Source organism: Muscardinus avellanarius, assembly GCF_963383645.1.
Source record: "Muscardinus avellanarius genome assembly, chromosome: 18".
In the NCBI taxonomy this organism is placed as follows: Eukaryota; Metazoa; Chordata; class Mammalia; order Rodentia; family Gliridae; genus Muscardinus; species Muscardinus avellanarius.
The window spans coordinates 37,535,823-37,551,069 of record NC_137804.1 but is presented as its reverse complement, the minus strand read 5'-3'; the positions used below and the strand labels follow the sequence as shown (position 1 = coordinate 37,551,069).

At 52.9% G+C, this 15,247-nt stretch overlaps 1 protein-coding gene across 1 annotated transcript; it reads right to left on the bottom strand.

The window, feature by feature from the left end:
• Nucleotides 1-2,093: 2,093 nt before the first annotated feature.
• On the bottom strand, nucleotides 2,094-11,740 carry BEST2 (bestrophin 2; the record flags this gene model as incomplete). Its single annotated transcript, XM_080715841.1, has 9 exons — nucleotides 2,094-2,523; nucleotides 3,088-3,242; nucleotides 3,412-3,492; nucleotides 3,584-3,736; nucleotides 8,118-8,195; nucleotides 9,260-9,414; nucleotides 9,499-9,732; nucleotides 11,407-11,501; nucleotides 11,589-11,740. 9 exons carry the CDS (start codon nucleotides 11,738-11,740, stop codon nucleotides 2,094-2,096), a joined length of 1,533 nt encoding a protein of 510 aa, XP_080571967.1.
• Between the last annotated feature and the right edge of the window lie 3,507 nt (nucleotides 11,741-15,247).

The window sequence follows — 15,247 nt, the reverse complement described above, 5'->3', positions numbered from 1 at the left end:
TCAGTGAGACCCTGTTTCAAAATAAAGAATTGAAAAGAGTAGGGCTGGGGCTGTGACTCAGAGGTAGAATGCCCCAGGGTTTCATCCCCAGTACTGCAAAAAAAAAAAAAAAAGTCTAAGGGTATAGCCGGGAGGTAGATGAGGCCCATGGGTTCCACCCCTAGTACCACCAAAAAATAAAAATAAAAGGCCAGGAAAGGAAGCCCCACTACAGAATGACTTTATTTATTTATTTATTTATTTATTTATTTATTTATTTATTTCTGTGGTGCTGGGATTGAACCCAGGAGCATTCTACTCTGAGATGCACACCCAGCCCATTTTTATTTTTCTATTTAAAAACAGTATCTCACCAAATTGCTGAGAGAGCCTCACTTAATTGCTGCGGCTGGCTTTGAACCTCTGTCTCAGCCTCCCAAGTACTGGGGTTACAGGGGTGCACCTTCTCCAGGCAAGCGTTACTTAATTTAAATAGAGGCCTGAGGGAGGAGGGAAAGATATTGAAGGAGGAGCTGTCCTAGGAGAGGGAGAGCATGTGCAAAGGCCCTGAGATGAGACCTTGCTTGTCAGGTCTGAAGTACAGTATGGCTGGGTCAGGGTAAGTGAGGAGGACAGTGAGAGCCGAGTAGGGGAGGGAATTGCTTGGGGCCTCCCGGGCTGCAGGGAGTACCTTTAGCTTTTATTCTAAGTGAGGTGGCAGCCCTGGAGGATTATAAACACAGACAGGCTGTGAGCTGACTCGGGTGTTCTGGGCGCCCTCTGGTGGTTCCTGGAGAGGAACAGTAAGGGTCGCCAACCCAGGCTGGTGGGTAGGTACCATTGAAGGCTCTAGCCAGGGGGCAGAGGGGCTGGAGGAATGAGAAACCTTTGGTTGGCTTTTGGGTACAATTAAGGTACAATTGGTGCGATTTACTGCTAGATTGATGTGGAGGCAGATCAAAGAAAGGGTCCAGGATGGCTCCAAGGTTTCATCCTTACCACCTAGAAAGACGAGTTGATAGATAAAGGGTGGCAGGTTGTGGCACTTTTGAGGGCATGTTGCCTTTGAGGGGCCTGTGAGAGCCGGGCATGGTGCCGCACGCCTGTAATCCCAGTACTTGAGAGGCGAAAACAGGTGGATCACAGGCTGGAGAACAGCCTCAGCAATTTAGCGCGACCTGGTTTCAAAATAAAAAATGAAGCCGGGCGTGGTGGCGCACACTTGTCATCCCAGCATTCGGGAGGCTGAGACCAGAGGATCGCAGTTCGTGGACAGCCTCAGCTACTTAGTGAGGCCCTTTGCAACTCAGTGAGACTGTTTCAAAATAAAGAATAAAAAATAGAGCAGGGGTGTACCTCAGAGGTCGAATGCCCCTGGGTTCTATCCCCAGGCCCGCAAAATAAATAAATAAAATTAAATAAAAAATAAGAGCCAGGCGTGGTGGCGCATGCTTGTGATCCCAGCATTTGGGAGATTGAGACAGGCGAATTGCGCACGTTCAAAGCCAGCCTCAGCTACTTAGCGAGGCCCTTTGCAACTCAGTGAGACCCTGTTTCAAAATAAAGAATAAAAAAATAGGACTGGGGGGGGGGTCATTCAGAGGTAGAATGCCCCTGGGTTCCACCCCCAGTACCGTAAAAATAAATAAATAAATAAATAATAAAATAGGGCTGGTGGCTCAGAGGTATAAAAACATAAAAACTCTGGCAGAATGCTCAAATCTCAGGGTGATGACTGGTAAGAGAAGTCATGCCAATAAGTTTGAGTAGAAACCACTCAGGGTTTATTGGGCACCTACTATACAGCATATGCTTTAAAGCGACCATTTCCTGTCACTTTGTCTCACCGTCAGGATCATTCCATGGAGTAAGCGCTCACGTCTCCATTAGAAGGAAATAACACAGCAGGACCCCTATCTGGTAAAGGCCACTCGGGCAGTAGGGTCAGGAGGCAGAGCTGGTGGAAAAGACTTTCAAAGCCGCAGGGTACCCTTGGTACAGTGCCAGACCCACTAGTCACCAGCAGGGCAGCTTTGCAGAGCCGGTCCATGCACACCTGGGCTGCTGTTCTGGGGGGGCTCGTCCCCTGCCCTTTGGGGTTACGCCCCAGGGTCTCAGGCCAGGTTCTCCTCCTCTTCACCAATAGGGCTGGGCAGCCAGGGCGGCGCTGGTCCCCGGGGCCCCGGGATGGCCACGGTGGTGAAAGGCTCCGAGGCAGGTCCGGGGAGGGGGGCAAGTGGCTCAAGACATGTAGGGGGCTCGGGCTCGGGCTCCCGCGGGCCGGAGTCGAGTAGCGGGTTCCCGCAGGTGCACTCTGGGGCCTCGCCGTCTGGAGCGCCCGCGCATGCACAGCTGGCTACTGTGGATGCCTCCGACACGCAGCTGTTCTTGCGGCGCAGCAGAGACAGGCGCCGGCCCAGCAGGCCTCCTCCGGCGGTGCCGGCGCCCACCGGCAGGAGGCGCTGCAGGAAGTCGCCCTGCGCCTCTCCCAGGGGGCCGTCCACACCGTCTAGCCGCTGGAACTGCATGTCCTCCTTGGCCAGCCTGCGGGACCGACAGTGCGTTGGTGCTGGGGCCTCGCCTCCCTTTTTTATTTTTTCACCCTTGAGACTGGAGATGGACCACTGAGCTCCCAGCCTTTTTTTTTTTTTTTTTTTTTTTGCGGTACTTGGGGTGAACCCAGGGGCATCCAACTTCCGAGCTAGAGCTCTAGTCCCATTTTTATTATTTATTTATTTATTTATTTGCGGATCTGGGGATGGAACCCAGAGCCATTTGATCTCCAAGCTACACTCCCTGTCCTGTTTTTTATTCTTTATTTTGAAACAGGGTCTCACTACATTGCAGAGGGCCTCACTAGATTCTCGGGTCTCAGCCTCCCCGATACTGGGATTACCAAGCCTACGCCACCACGCCCAGCTCTTTATTCTTTATTTTGAAACAGGGTCTCGCTGAGCTACTCACTAAGTAGCTGAGGCTGTCCGCGAACCCGGAGATGCTGAGATTAAAAGCGTGGCCACCAGCCCGCTGGTCTTCATTTCTTGTATACTCCTCGGGTGGCGGCAGAGCCCACAGCCCCGCCCACAGCCCCGCCCCGCCCCGGCTCACGTGATGTCGAAGGTGGAGCCCTGGAACGAGGGCTGCTGCAGTAGGAAGGCGGTGGCTGCGGTGTAGGGGGCGCGGGCGTCTGCTGCGTCCCAGTACACGTCCTTCTCTAGCATGGCCAGGTCGTCGTACATTTCGTCCACTGCTAGCATCGACACCTGGGGGCGCGAAAATGCAGGAGGGGGTGTGGCGGACCCCTCTCGGCGGGAGGGAGCGTGGGGACCCAAGAGAGAAAGGCGGTTCGGGGAGAGGCCGGGGCCAGCCTCGAGTTCGAGGCCAGGGCCGCCAGGAGAGGTCGCCGAGGACCAGGCGTGCGCCCGCTCTCACCTGGAAGTTGCGGTCGATCAGAAAGTTGGTCTCAAAATCGTCGTCGTCCTCTCCGAAGGGGTTAATGAGCTGCTCGGCCACCTGAGCGGGAACCAGGGAGGGCAGGACTTTGAAGACCTCACCTCCATCCCCTTACCCGGCTGGGTGCAGGGTGGCGGGGTGGGCCGCTCACCTTGAGCCAGCCCGCGTAGAAGAAGAACTGCAGGAGGGTGAAGATAGGAACGCACAAGTCCAGGTTGTGGTCTTTGTAGCCCTGCGCCGGGTCCAGGAACTGACGACCGATGAGGCAAGCCAGGAAATAGCTGTACACGGCTATGGTCACCACCTGGGGCAGGCAGGGCCCGCATCAGGAGGCTTTGAGAGACGGGGCTGAAGTCCGGCCTCGCTGTAGTGCAGTTTTATTTATTTGGTAACTGGGGATTGAACCCAGGCGTTTCTACCCCTGAGAGACACCTACAGCCCTTTTATTACTTATTTTGGTACTAGAGGCTGAACGCAGAAACATTCAACCTCCAAGCTACACTCCTAGTCCTCATCTCTTTTCTTTTCTTAATTTCTTTCTTTCTTTCTTTCTTTCTTTCTTTCTTTCTTTCTTTTTTTTTTTTTGTGGTACTGGAGGTAGAACCCAGAGGCTTTCTACCTCCGGGCTATACTCCCAGACCTTTTTTATATTTTATTTGGAAACAGGGTTTCACTAAGTTGCTGAGAGCCTCACTAAGTAGCTGAGGCTGGCTTCGAAACTGTGCGATCCTCCTGTCTCAGCCGCCCAAGCGCAGGGATTACAAGTGTGTGCCACCACTCCCGGCTCTTCATTTCTTATATTATTTTTTATTTAGAAACGGTCTTGCCAGGCTTTGTGGCGCCTGCTTGTAATCCCAGCATTCAGGAGGCTGAGACAGGAGTATCTCAGTTCGCAGACAGACTCAGCTACTTAGTGAGGCCCTCTGTAACTTAGTGAAACCCTGTTTCCAAATAAAGAATAAATAGCTGGGCGTGGTGGCGCACACTTGCTATCCCCACGCTTGGGATGCTGAGACAGGAGGATCGCGCAGGTTCGAAGCCAGCCGCGCCCGCTGGCTTAGGAGACCCTGTTTCCAAATAAAAATGTAAAAATAGGTCTGGGAGTGTAGCCCGGAGGTAGAAGGGCTTCCAGGAACCCCAGTACCACCAAAGTAAATAAATAAATTAATTAAATAAATAGCCGGGCGTGGTGGCACACGCTTGTAATCCCCGCGCTTGGGAGGCTGAGACAGGAGGATCACACAGGTTCGAAGCCAGCCTCAACTACTTAGTGAGGCTCTCAGCAACTTAGTGAGACCCTGTTTCCAAATAAAATGGGAGTATAACTCAGAGGTAGAAGGCCTCTGGGTTCCACCCCAAGTACCACCAAAAAAAAAAAAAGAATAAATAATAGGGCTGGGGGTGTAGCTTGGAGGTAGAATGCCCCTGGCTTCCATTCCCAGTATCACAATAAAAGAAAAAAAAAAGAAAGAAAAGACAAGAAAAAAGAAAGAAAGAAAGAAAGAAAGAAAGAAAGAAAGAAAGAAAGAAAGAAACAGGGTCTTTCCGGGGAAGGTGGTGCATGCTTATAATCTCAGCATTTGGAAGGTTGAGACCGGAGCATCACGGTTCATAGACAGCCTCAGTTACTTAGTGAGGCCCTTTGCAACTCAGTGAGACCCTGTTTCAAAATAAAGAATAATAAAAAAAAATAGGGCAGGGGATATAGCTTGGAGGTCAAATGCCCCTGGGTTCCATCCCCAAACCAGCAAAAAAAAAAAAAAAAAAAAAAAAAATAGGGTTGGGAGTGTTGCTCAGAGGTAGAATGCCCCTGGGGTCCATCCCCAGTACTGTGGGGTGGGGGGAGTCTTTGCTGGGTGTGGTAGCAAATGTTTATAATCTCAGTAGGCTGAGACAGGAAGATCTTGGGTTCGAGGCCAGTCTCAGCTACTTAGCAAGGCCCTCTGCAACTTAGCGAGATCCTGTTTCAAAATAAAAATAAGAGCTGGGCATGGTGGTACATGCTTGTAATCCCAGCATTTAGGAGTCTGAGACAGGAGGATCTTGGTTCATGCACAGCCTCAGCTACTTAGTCCTTTGGAACTCAGTGAGATCTTGTTTCAAAATAAAGAATAATAAGAAATATAGGGCTGGGGGTGTAGCTCGATGTTAGAATGACCCTGGGTTCCATCCCTAGTACTGCAAAATAAAGTAAAAAAAAAAAAAAGTCTGGCATGGTGATGCATGCTTATAATCTCAGCATTTGGGAGGCTGAGACAGGAGGACTGTGGTTCATGGCCAGCCTCAGCTACTTAGTGAGGCCCTTTGCAGATCAGTGAGACCCTGTTTCAAAAGAAAAAAGATAGCCGGGCGTGGTGGCGTACGCTTGTAATCCCAGGGCTTGGGAGGCAGAGACAGGAGGATTGCGCAGGTTCAAAGCCAGCTGTGCTGGCTTAAGAGACCCTGCTTCCAAAAAAAAAAAAAAAAAAAATAGGTCTGGGAGTGTAGCCCGGAGGTAGAAGGGCTTCCAGGAACCACAGTACCACCAAAAAAAAAAAAAAAAAAAGATAAAAAATAGGGCTGGGGGTGTAGCTCGGAGGTAGAATGAGCAGTGGTTACATCTCTAGTAATGCTAAATAAATAAATAAATAATAGGACTGGGGGTGTAGCTCAGAGGTAGAATGCCCCTGGGGTAGCTAATATGCGGGAAGGGGTGGGGCAGACCCCTTAAGGCAGAAGGAAATGTGGGAACTAAGAGAGGAGGTTGGGGTGAGGCCCGTGGGAGGGCTGGCACGGGGCCAGGCCTGTCTGGAGAGCTAGGTGGTGGGAGATCCCTGACGGGGAACACAGGGTCTCACTGTTGCTGACGGCCTTCCTACATTGTTGAGCGTGGCCTTGAAACTGACCTTCGTCTCAGGGTCTTGCCAAGTTGCTGAGGCTGTCTTCTGATTTGGGATGCCCCTGTCTTCACCTCCCAAGCACTGGGATGTTGATGATCATAATTGTGTGTGTGTGTGTTTTACTGGAGGTTGAACCCAAGCACATTCTACACAACCAGCGCTATTTTCTTTTGTAGTGGGGATTGAACTCGGGAATTCTGCCTCTGAAATACACCCCCATCCATATATATATATATACACACACACACACACACATATATCTGGATGGGAGTGTGTGTATATATATATATATATATATATATATATATATTTGGGAGTATATATATTATATATAAATATATATATTTGGGAATATGTGTGTGTGTGTATATATATATATATATATATATATATATATATATATATATATATATTTGGTACTGGGAATGGAACCCAGGGGCATTCTACCTCCAAGCTACACCCTAGCGCTATTTTTTTTTTTTTTATTCTTTATTGTGAAACGGTTTCACTAAGTTGCAAAAGGCCTCACAAAGTTACTGAGGCTGGGAATATGTGATCCTCCTGTCTCAGCCTCCCAAGTACTGGGATTACAAACATGTGCAACCACACCTGGCTACCCCAGCCCTATTTTTTTTGTGTGTGTGTGTGTGGTACTGAGGATGGAACCCAGAAGCACCCAGAACCCAGAACTACCTCTGAGCTATACTCCCAGTCTTATATTTTATTTTTTTAATTTGAAACAGGGTCTCACTGAGTTGCAAAGGGTCTAAGTAATTGAGGCTGTCTGTGAACTACAATCCTCCTGTCTCAGCCTCCCAAATGCTGGGATTACAAGTGTGCACCACCTCGCCTGGCCCTATGTTTTTAAATTTCATTAATTAATTAAAATTTTTTTGCAGTACTGGGGATGGAACCCAGGGGCATTCTACCTCTGAGCTATACTTCTGGTCCTATTTTTTAGTCTATTTATTTATTTATTTATTTATTTATTTATTTACTTACTTATTTACTTATTTTGTGTCTGAGGATGGAAACCAGGGGCATTCAACCTCCAAGCTACACCCCCTGTTCTATTTTTTATTCTTTAATTTGAAACAGGGTCTCACTAAGCTGTGGAGGGTCTCACTAAATAGCTGAGGCTGTCCACCAACAGGGATCCTCCATCCTCCACCTCCTGAATGCTGGGATTACAAGTGTGCACCACCACACCCAGCTTTTTTTTTTTTTTTTTTTTTTCAGGTCTGGGGATGGAACCCAGGGGCATTCGATCTCCAAGCTACACCCCCTACCCTACTTTTTATTCTTTATTTTGAAACAGGGTCTCACTAAGTTACAGAGGGCCTCATTAAGTAGCTGAGGCTGTCCATGAACTGTGAAACTGCGATCTACCTGTCTCTGCCTCCTGAATGCTGGGATTACAAGCATGTGCCACCAAGCCCAGCTCCTGGCTTTTTTTTTTTTTCTTTCTTTTGGAAACAAGGTCTCACTAAGTTTCGGAGGGCCTCACTAAGTATCTGAGGCTGTCCATGAACCTTCTGTCTCAGCCTCCCAAGTACTGGGATTACAAGTGCCCACGACCACACCTGGCTACCATCCCTATTTTTAAAAATTGAAACAGGGTTTTATAGATTACCATGCCACTGGCCTCTAATTTGGGATCCTCCTGTCTCAGCCTCTCAAGTACTGGAATTACAGACATACCACGGGGTACCAGGAACCATGATGTAGTTTTAGCTGGCTTTTTGTTTGAGATCAATATGTCACAGCCTCTGACATGGAGTATACACTCGGGCAAGGTGGTGTTACCTGGGTGTAGACGAGGGGTACGCTAATCCAATCGTAGTGAAAGAGCATTCCACACTTGCCCCGAAACACATTCAGCTCCTGGGGGCAGATACAATCAAGAAGAACTGTGAGCTCTCACCCATGGGGATCAGCCGTGTGTACCAGGGATGGCGGGTGGTGGTGGGTGTCACCTGATGGGAGGTGGGAGTGTGCTTCTGGGAGTGCCAGGAGTATCTGGTGGAGAGTGTACCCCTGGAGCGGGGCACCATGCGCTGTGCCTTTGGGGGGTGCTGGATTCTGTCCCGTGAAGAGAAGGCACCTGGGGAGGCTTTGCCAGGTGGGGGTGTTTGTAATTTGCCTCGTGGGAGGCGCGGGGCGGGCTTCCGTGGACACACCCAGGGGCGCACTGTCCCTGGTACTGGGTAGGACTGGCTCACCCAGGGGCGCACTATCCGTGGTACTGGGTAGGACTGGCTCACCCAGGGGCGCACTGTCCCTGGTACTGGGTAGGACTGGCTCACCCAGGGGCGCACTATCCGTGGTACTGGGTAGGACTGGCTCACCCAGGGGCGCACTATCCGTGGTACTAGGTAGGACTGGCTCACCCAGGGGCGCACTGTCCCTGGTACTGCATACAATTGGCTCACCCAGGGGCGCACTATCCTTGGTACTGGGTAGGACTGGCTCACCCAGGGGCGCACTATCCGTGGTACTGGGTAGGACTGGCTCACCCAGGGGCGCACTGTCCCTGGTACTGCGTACAATTGGCTCACCCAGGGGCGCACTATCCGTGGTACTAGGTAGGACTGGCTCACCCAGGGGCGCACTATCCGTGGTACTGGGTAGGACTGGCTCACCCAGGCGCGCACTATCCTTGGTACTGGGTAGGACTGGCTCACCCAGGGGCGCACTATCCGTGGTACTGGGTAGGACTGGCTCACCCAGGGGCGCACTGTCCCTGGTACTGCGTAGGACTGGCTCACCCAGGGGCGCACTATCCGTGGTACTAGGTAGGACTGGCTCACCCAGGGGCGCACTATCCTTGGTACTGCATAGGACTGGCTCACCCAGGGGCGCACTGTCCCTGGTACTGCGTAGGACTGGCTCACCCAGGGGCGCACTATCCGCGGTACTAGGTAGGACTGGCTCTCCAGCACGCTCACCTCCAGCAGCAGCTTCAGGGCGCTGTTGTCGCGGATGCGGCCCTCGCGCCGCGCCTGCGCCGCCAGATTGGAGAACCACACGCAGGGGATCCAGTACTTGTTGTAGGAGGAGTTCAGGTTCTCGAACTTCTTGCGCTCTTCGCGGGTCATAAATCCTGCACCCGGAGGCCTGGGGTTACTCGCCCCGCCCTAGGTCCTGGCCGCGCGCCGCCCCTCCTCGTGGGGGGGCCGGGACTCACCCGCTTCCACGACGTGGTCGATGGTGGGAAAGCGCTTGAAGACCGCGGTGCTCACGGAGCGCAGGATCAGCACGGCCGAGAGCCCCGCGTAGCGCATGAGCGTGCGGCGGTACAGGCGGCCTCGCTCGTCGCGCCCGTGCACGGTGCCCGCCACCACACACATGAGCGCGTCGGGCAGCGGCATGCACAGGTACTGGTTCCACCAGCGGTGCACCACCAGCGTCACGTAGAAGCCTGTGGGCAAGCCAGGGATGGGGGCTCAAGGGGGAGCGTCAGGCAGGAGCTTGGGGGCCACGCGGGGAAAAGGGGCGGCATAGGGTTTGCATCAGGGAGCAGCTTGGTCATCCTGATCACGCGGGGATCGCCTGGGCTGAGAACTTGGGGGTTCTGCCCAGACACCATCAGCAGGCTGGGTTACCCTGGCTACTTGGGTGTCACTGGAGATGCCCAAGGATTGGGATTCCAGTTTGTTGATGGAGAGCCCGTGCCCAGGTTAGGGGCACATAGGCAGGTTGTCACCCGAGCCACGGGGCCACGTGGCAGTGACCATGGGAATCTGAGACGCTGGAGGGGGCTGGTTTGTGGAGGTGTAGTGACCATCAGGGGCGCCTGGGCAGGCTTGTCACAACAGCCACCCCTAAGCACTAAGCCAGGAACTCCTGAAGGAGTTTGGCACAGGGTCTGAATCAAGGAACCTCGCTGGGAGTGGTGGGTGGTGCTTGCCTGTAATCCCAGTACTTGGGAGACTGAGACAGGAGGATGGCAAGTTGGAGGCCAGCCTTAACAACTTAGTCAGACCAACAATTTAGTGAGACTGTTTCAAAATAAAAAATAAGAGCCGGGCGTGGTGGCACACTCTTGTAATCCCGGCGCTTGGGAGGCTGAGACAGGAGGATCGCACAGGTTCGAAGCCAGCCTCAGCTACTTAGTGAGGCTTTCAGCAACTTAGTGAGACCCTGTTTCCAAATAAAATAGAAATAAAAATAAAAATAAAGAATAAGACTGGGCGTGGTGGCACAGGCCTGAAAGGCTAGTACTGGATGCTGAGACAGGAGGATCCTAGGTTCAAGGCCAGCCTCAGCAACTTAGTGAGGCCTTAGCAATTTAGCAAAACCCTGTTTCCACACAATCAATAAAATAGAGCTGGGGTATAGCCAGGAGGTAGAGGGCACCTGGGACCAACCCCAGTACCACCATAAATAAATAAATAAATAAATAAATAAATAATAAAAATAGGGCTAGGAAGCCAGGCATGGTGGTGCACACTTGTAATCCTAGCATTTGGGAGGCTGAGACAGGAGGATCGCGATTTGCAGACAGCCTCAGCAACTTAGTGAGGCCCTTTGCAACTCAGAGAGACCCTGTTTCAAAATAAAGAATTAAAAAATAGGGCTGGGGGTGTCACTCAGAGGTAGAATGGCCCTGGGTTCCATCCCCAGTACGGAAAAAAAAAAAAAAAAAAAAAAAGAAAAGAAAAGAAAAGAAAAGAAAAAAATAGGGCTAGGGGTTTAGCTTGGAGGTAGAATATCTCCGGGTAATCAATCAATCAGTCAAGGAGCCTTACGTAGGCTGGTCACCCCATCCATGCATTGAGGCAGTGAGAGGGATTCTGGAGAAATGTCCCCCGGGTGGACTTGACAGGGGAAGAGTCACTTGGGTTCCCTGGAATGCAGGATGGGGGCGCTAGTTATCTGATGCAGACGCGGGCGAGTGTTCTTGGGGTGGCTTCTGGGTGAGATGGAGTTCCCCTGGGAAGATGACCGGGTGACACTTTCACGGTGTGGGACTATTAGTGAAGGTCTTCTGACGGTTGTATGCGAGGGAGGATTGTCAGAGGGGCAGGAATGGGGGGTCTCTGGGAATGGGCTTCTTGGGGACAGCGGGACGGGCACCCAGGCGCAGCCGCACCTAGCACGAAGGACACTGGGATGAGGCTGGCGTACTGGTCACAGTAAATGACAAGCTTCTCGAAGTAGCGCTTCTGCTCCTCGGCCAGCACGAAGCTGCGGGCACCGGGGGCGGGTCAGGCGGGCCGCCCCTCCCCAGCCCGTCGCTCCACCCGCCCCCTCCCCACAGCGCGGCCACCTCACCGGTAGGCGGCGCTCAGCGCCATGTAGAGCCCGAGGAAGCAGAGCAGTTCGCGCCACAGAAGTTTGTAGATGCTCCCCCGCCACAGCAGCAACAGCTGGGAGAAGCCGCCGAAGCGGGCGTTCGCCACGCGGGCTGTGTAGGTGACGGTCATCCTGGCCCAGGCCAGGGGCGGACGGACTGGGCGTGGTCCTGTGGTCCGAATAAGGGGCGGCTGGGAGGGGCCTGGAGGTACACAGACCCCATGCTGGCTGCCCCACCCAAGCCCATCCGCCCGCCCGTCCTCCCTTCTACATCCTCCCCCGCCCAACCCGGTTCACCTCTCCACCCCCTCTCTCAGGCGGTGTCCTTCCCAGGACTCGTCTTTTGCCCTTCTTTCCCTCCTAATGTCCCCGTCCCAGGACTCCCGCTCCCCCCTCCTACACCCTTGGGTCCTCTCTTCTCCCAATCAGCTCCTGAGTTGCCCCTGTCCAGCCCCATCCCTGGCCGTGTCCAGCCTTCCCTGCCCGCCGAGTGCCCAGTGCCTCAGTTTCTAGGTTCCCAGTGCCATCCCCCCATCCCCACTCTGGCTCCCTCTCTTCACTTTCCAGATCCCACCCCCAGGTTCATCCTCCCCTGCACACTGTCGGAGCCCTCTGAATTAGCCTCCCTAAGACCTGGGTTCCCAGGCTTTCCCCCGCCTCAGCCGGCCCCTCTCCTGCCCACGCTGCCGGCCGCCCTCCTCCCCTGCTCCTCCAGGACCCACCTGGGCGTTTCCTCCACGCATACCCCTGCAGTTTCCAAGCCCTCTGCTCCCCACTTCCAGGAGGACCCCGGCCTCACGCCCCTGGATCCCCCAGGCCCCGGATCTCCTCACCTGTGCTGAAGGCGGCGGGTGCTGGGACACACAAGGACAGAGACGAATGGACGGGCCGCCTGGGCTTTGGGTGGGGCTGAAGCCAGACCCTGCGCGGGAGGGGGCTGGGGAGTGGGCGTGGGCAGCCCCTCCCTAGCCCATCCCCCTCCCCTGAGCTACCGTCTGAGAACTTGGGAGAAGTCTCCCAGGTTCCACCTGCCCCCAGGAGAAGCCTGCCCTGTCCTTCCTCGCTCCTCCCCGTCCCCCTTCCAGTCACTCCCTGGTAGGTCCGAGGCATCTGGATCGGGGAGCTGGAGGAGGGGGCAGGGATGGGCTCCATTCCAGAGACATTGAGACACATACACACAGCTCAGTGAGACGAGGTGACCACAGTGACCTACAGTCAGTCATACCATCCCAAAGATGCACACAGAAACTCACCTGGCAGACCCAAACACAAATTCTGTTTCCCTTAACCCAGTCTCACACAACCAGAGCGGCCCAGGAGGCAGTCTGCACTGCCTTAAAGACTTCTCAAGTCACACAAGGCACATGTAGCGCTATCCCCACCACAACATGCAGCTCCAGGGCAGAGAGACAGACCCTGGACACACCAGGTTCTCAGCTCTCAGGCACACTCGGTGCTCCCACAGCCATGCAGAACAGGAGGAGGAGAGTTCTGGGCCCTGCACCCCCTCACGATAACGTGTGATAATGAAGCATGTATCTGGTGGCAGTGTGCATGTCTGTAATCCCAGTACTCAAGAGGCTGACACAGGAGGATTGCAGATTTTGAGGCCAACCTCAGTAAATCTAGCAAGACCCCTAGCAACTTAGCAAGACCCTGTTGAACCTCTTTCAAAATAAACTTAAGGGGGTGGGGGTGAATGCTGGTTCTATCCGCAGTACCAAATAAATAATAGCACCAAATAAATAATAAACCGGACGTGGTTGCGCATGCTTGTAATCCCAGCATTCGGGAGGCTGAGACCAGAGGATCACAGTTGGTTTGCAGACAGCCTTAGCTCTCAGCTACTTAGTGAGGCCCTCCGCAACATAGTGAGACCCTGTTTCAAAAAAAAAAAAAAAAAAAAAAAAAAAAAAAAAAGCCAGGCGTGGTAGCACACGCTTGTAATCCCCGTGCTTGGGAGGCTGAGACAGGAGGATTGCACAGGTTCAGAGCCAGCCTCAGCTACTTAGTGAGGCGCTCTGCAATTTAGTGAGACCCTGTTTCCAAATAAAGTATAAAATAGGTCTGGGAGTATAGCCCAGAGGTAGAAAGCCCCTGGGTTCCACCCCCAGTACCACACACACACACAAAAAAAAAAGAATAAAAAATAGGGCAGGGGGTGTAGCTCAGAGGTCGAATGCCCCTGAGTTCCATCCCCAGACTGGAAAAAAATAAAATAAAATAAGATAGGGCTGTGGGTGCAGCTCAGAAGTAGAGCACCCCTGGGTTCAAACCCCAGTACCCGCCTCCCACACACACAATACGTAGGAAAGTCCCTCCTGAACGCCTCCATATGCATGTACTCTGAGGTCTCAGACATCAACGTTGCCTTGAACACACAAACTTGAGGGCATAAATCCACATTTGGCACTGATTCGGGACAGATGTGCTTTCTACAGACATGCCTAAGAGTGGGTACTCCCAGCCGGGCACAAAAGTACCCCCGCTCGGTTCCCCGACTTCCAGGACAACTGGCAGACCCGCAGACCCGGATGGGGTAGGTGAGGCTCGGGATCAGGCTGGGGGAGGGCGCCCTGGAGCCCCTCGGGTGCGCTAGGACTGCGGATGGCTGGGTGCAGAACCGCCCGCAGGCCCAGAGCTGGAACGCTGTGTTCTCGGGGCTGGCAGATGTCTGCCCCGCCCGGGGTAATTAGGAACTGGCTTAGGCAGGACACCCTCGGACCCGTTTCTCGCTGTCCAGCTGCTGGCCAGCCTATAAACGGGAGTGAAGGGGCGGCTGTGGCGACGGGGCGGTGGCCTCAGCTGCCGGACCTGGAGGGGAACAGGTGCAGTTCTGGGATCGGGTGTAATCACACTCCCTAGGTCTTTGCACTTCGTACAGATAGAACCCTGTTGCTCATCCCCTCTCCCGCAGCTCACCCGTGCCCTTGCATTCTATTTTGTGGTCCTGGGGATTGAACCCAGAAGCATTCTACCTCCAAGCTATACCTCCAGGCCTATTTTCAATTTTTTTTTTTTTTTCAGAACCTGGGATTTAACCCAGGGACATTCTACCTCGGAGCTACACCCCCAACCCTATTTTTTTTTTTTTTTTTTGCGGTACCAGGGATGGAACCCAGGGGCATACTACCTCCATGTTACACCTCCAGTCCTATTTTTTAGTCTATTTATTTTGCAGGCCTGGGGATGGAACCCAGGGGCATTCAACCTCTGACCTACATCCCCTGCCCTATTTTTTGTTCTTTATTTTGAAACAAACAGGGCCTAAGCAGCTGAAGCTGGCCGTGAACTGCAATCCTCCAGTCTCAGCCTTCCAAATGCTGGTATTACAAGTGTGGGCCACCATGCCAGGCTTAGTCTTTTTATTTATTTGTATTTATTATTATTTTTTTCGGTACTGGGGATGGAACCCAGGGGCATTCTACCTCGGAGCTACACACCCGGTCCTATTAATTTAGTCTTTATTTTTTTGAAACAGGGTTTCACTGAGTTGTGAAGGGCCTTGCTTAGTAGCTGAGGCTGTCTGTGAATGCAATCCTCAGATCTCAGCCTCCCAACCCAGCCCTATTTTTTATTCTTCATTTTGAAACAGGGTCTAATTGAGTTGCAAAGGGCCTAAGTAGTAGCTGAGGCTG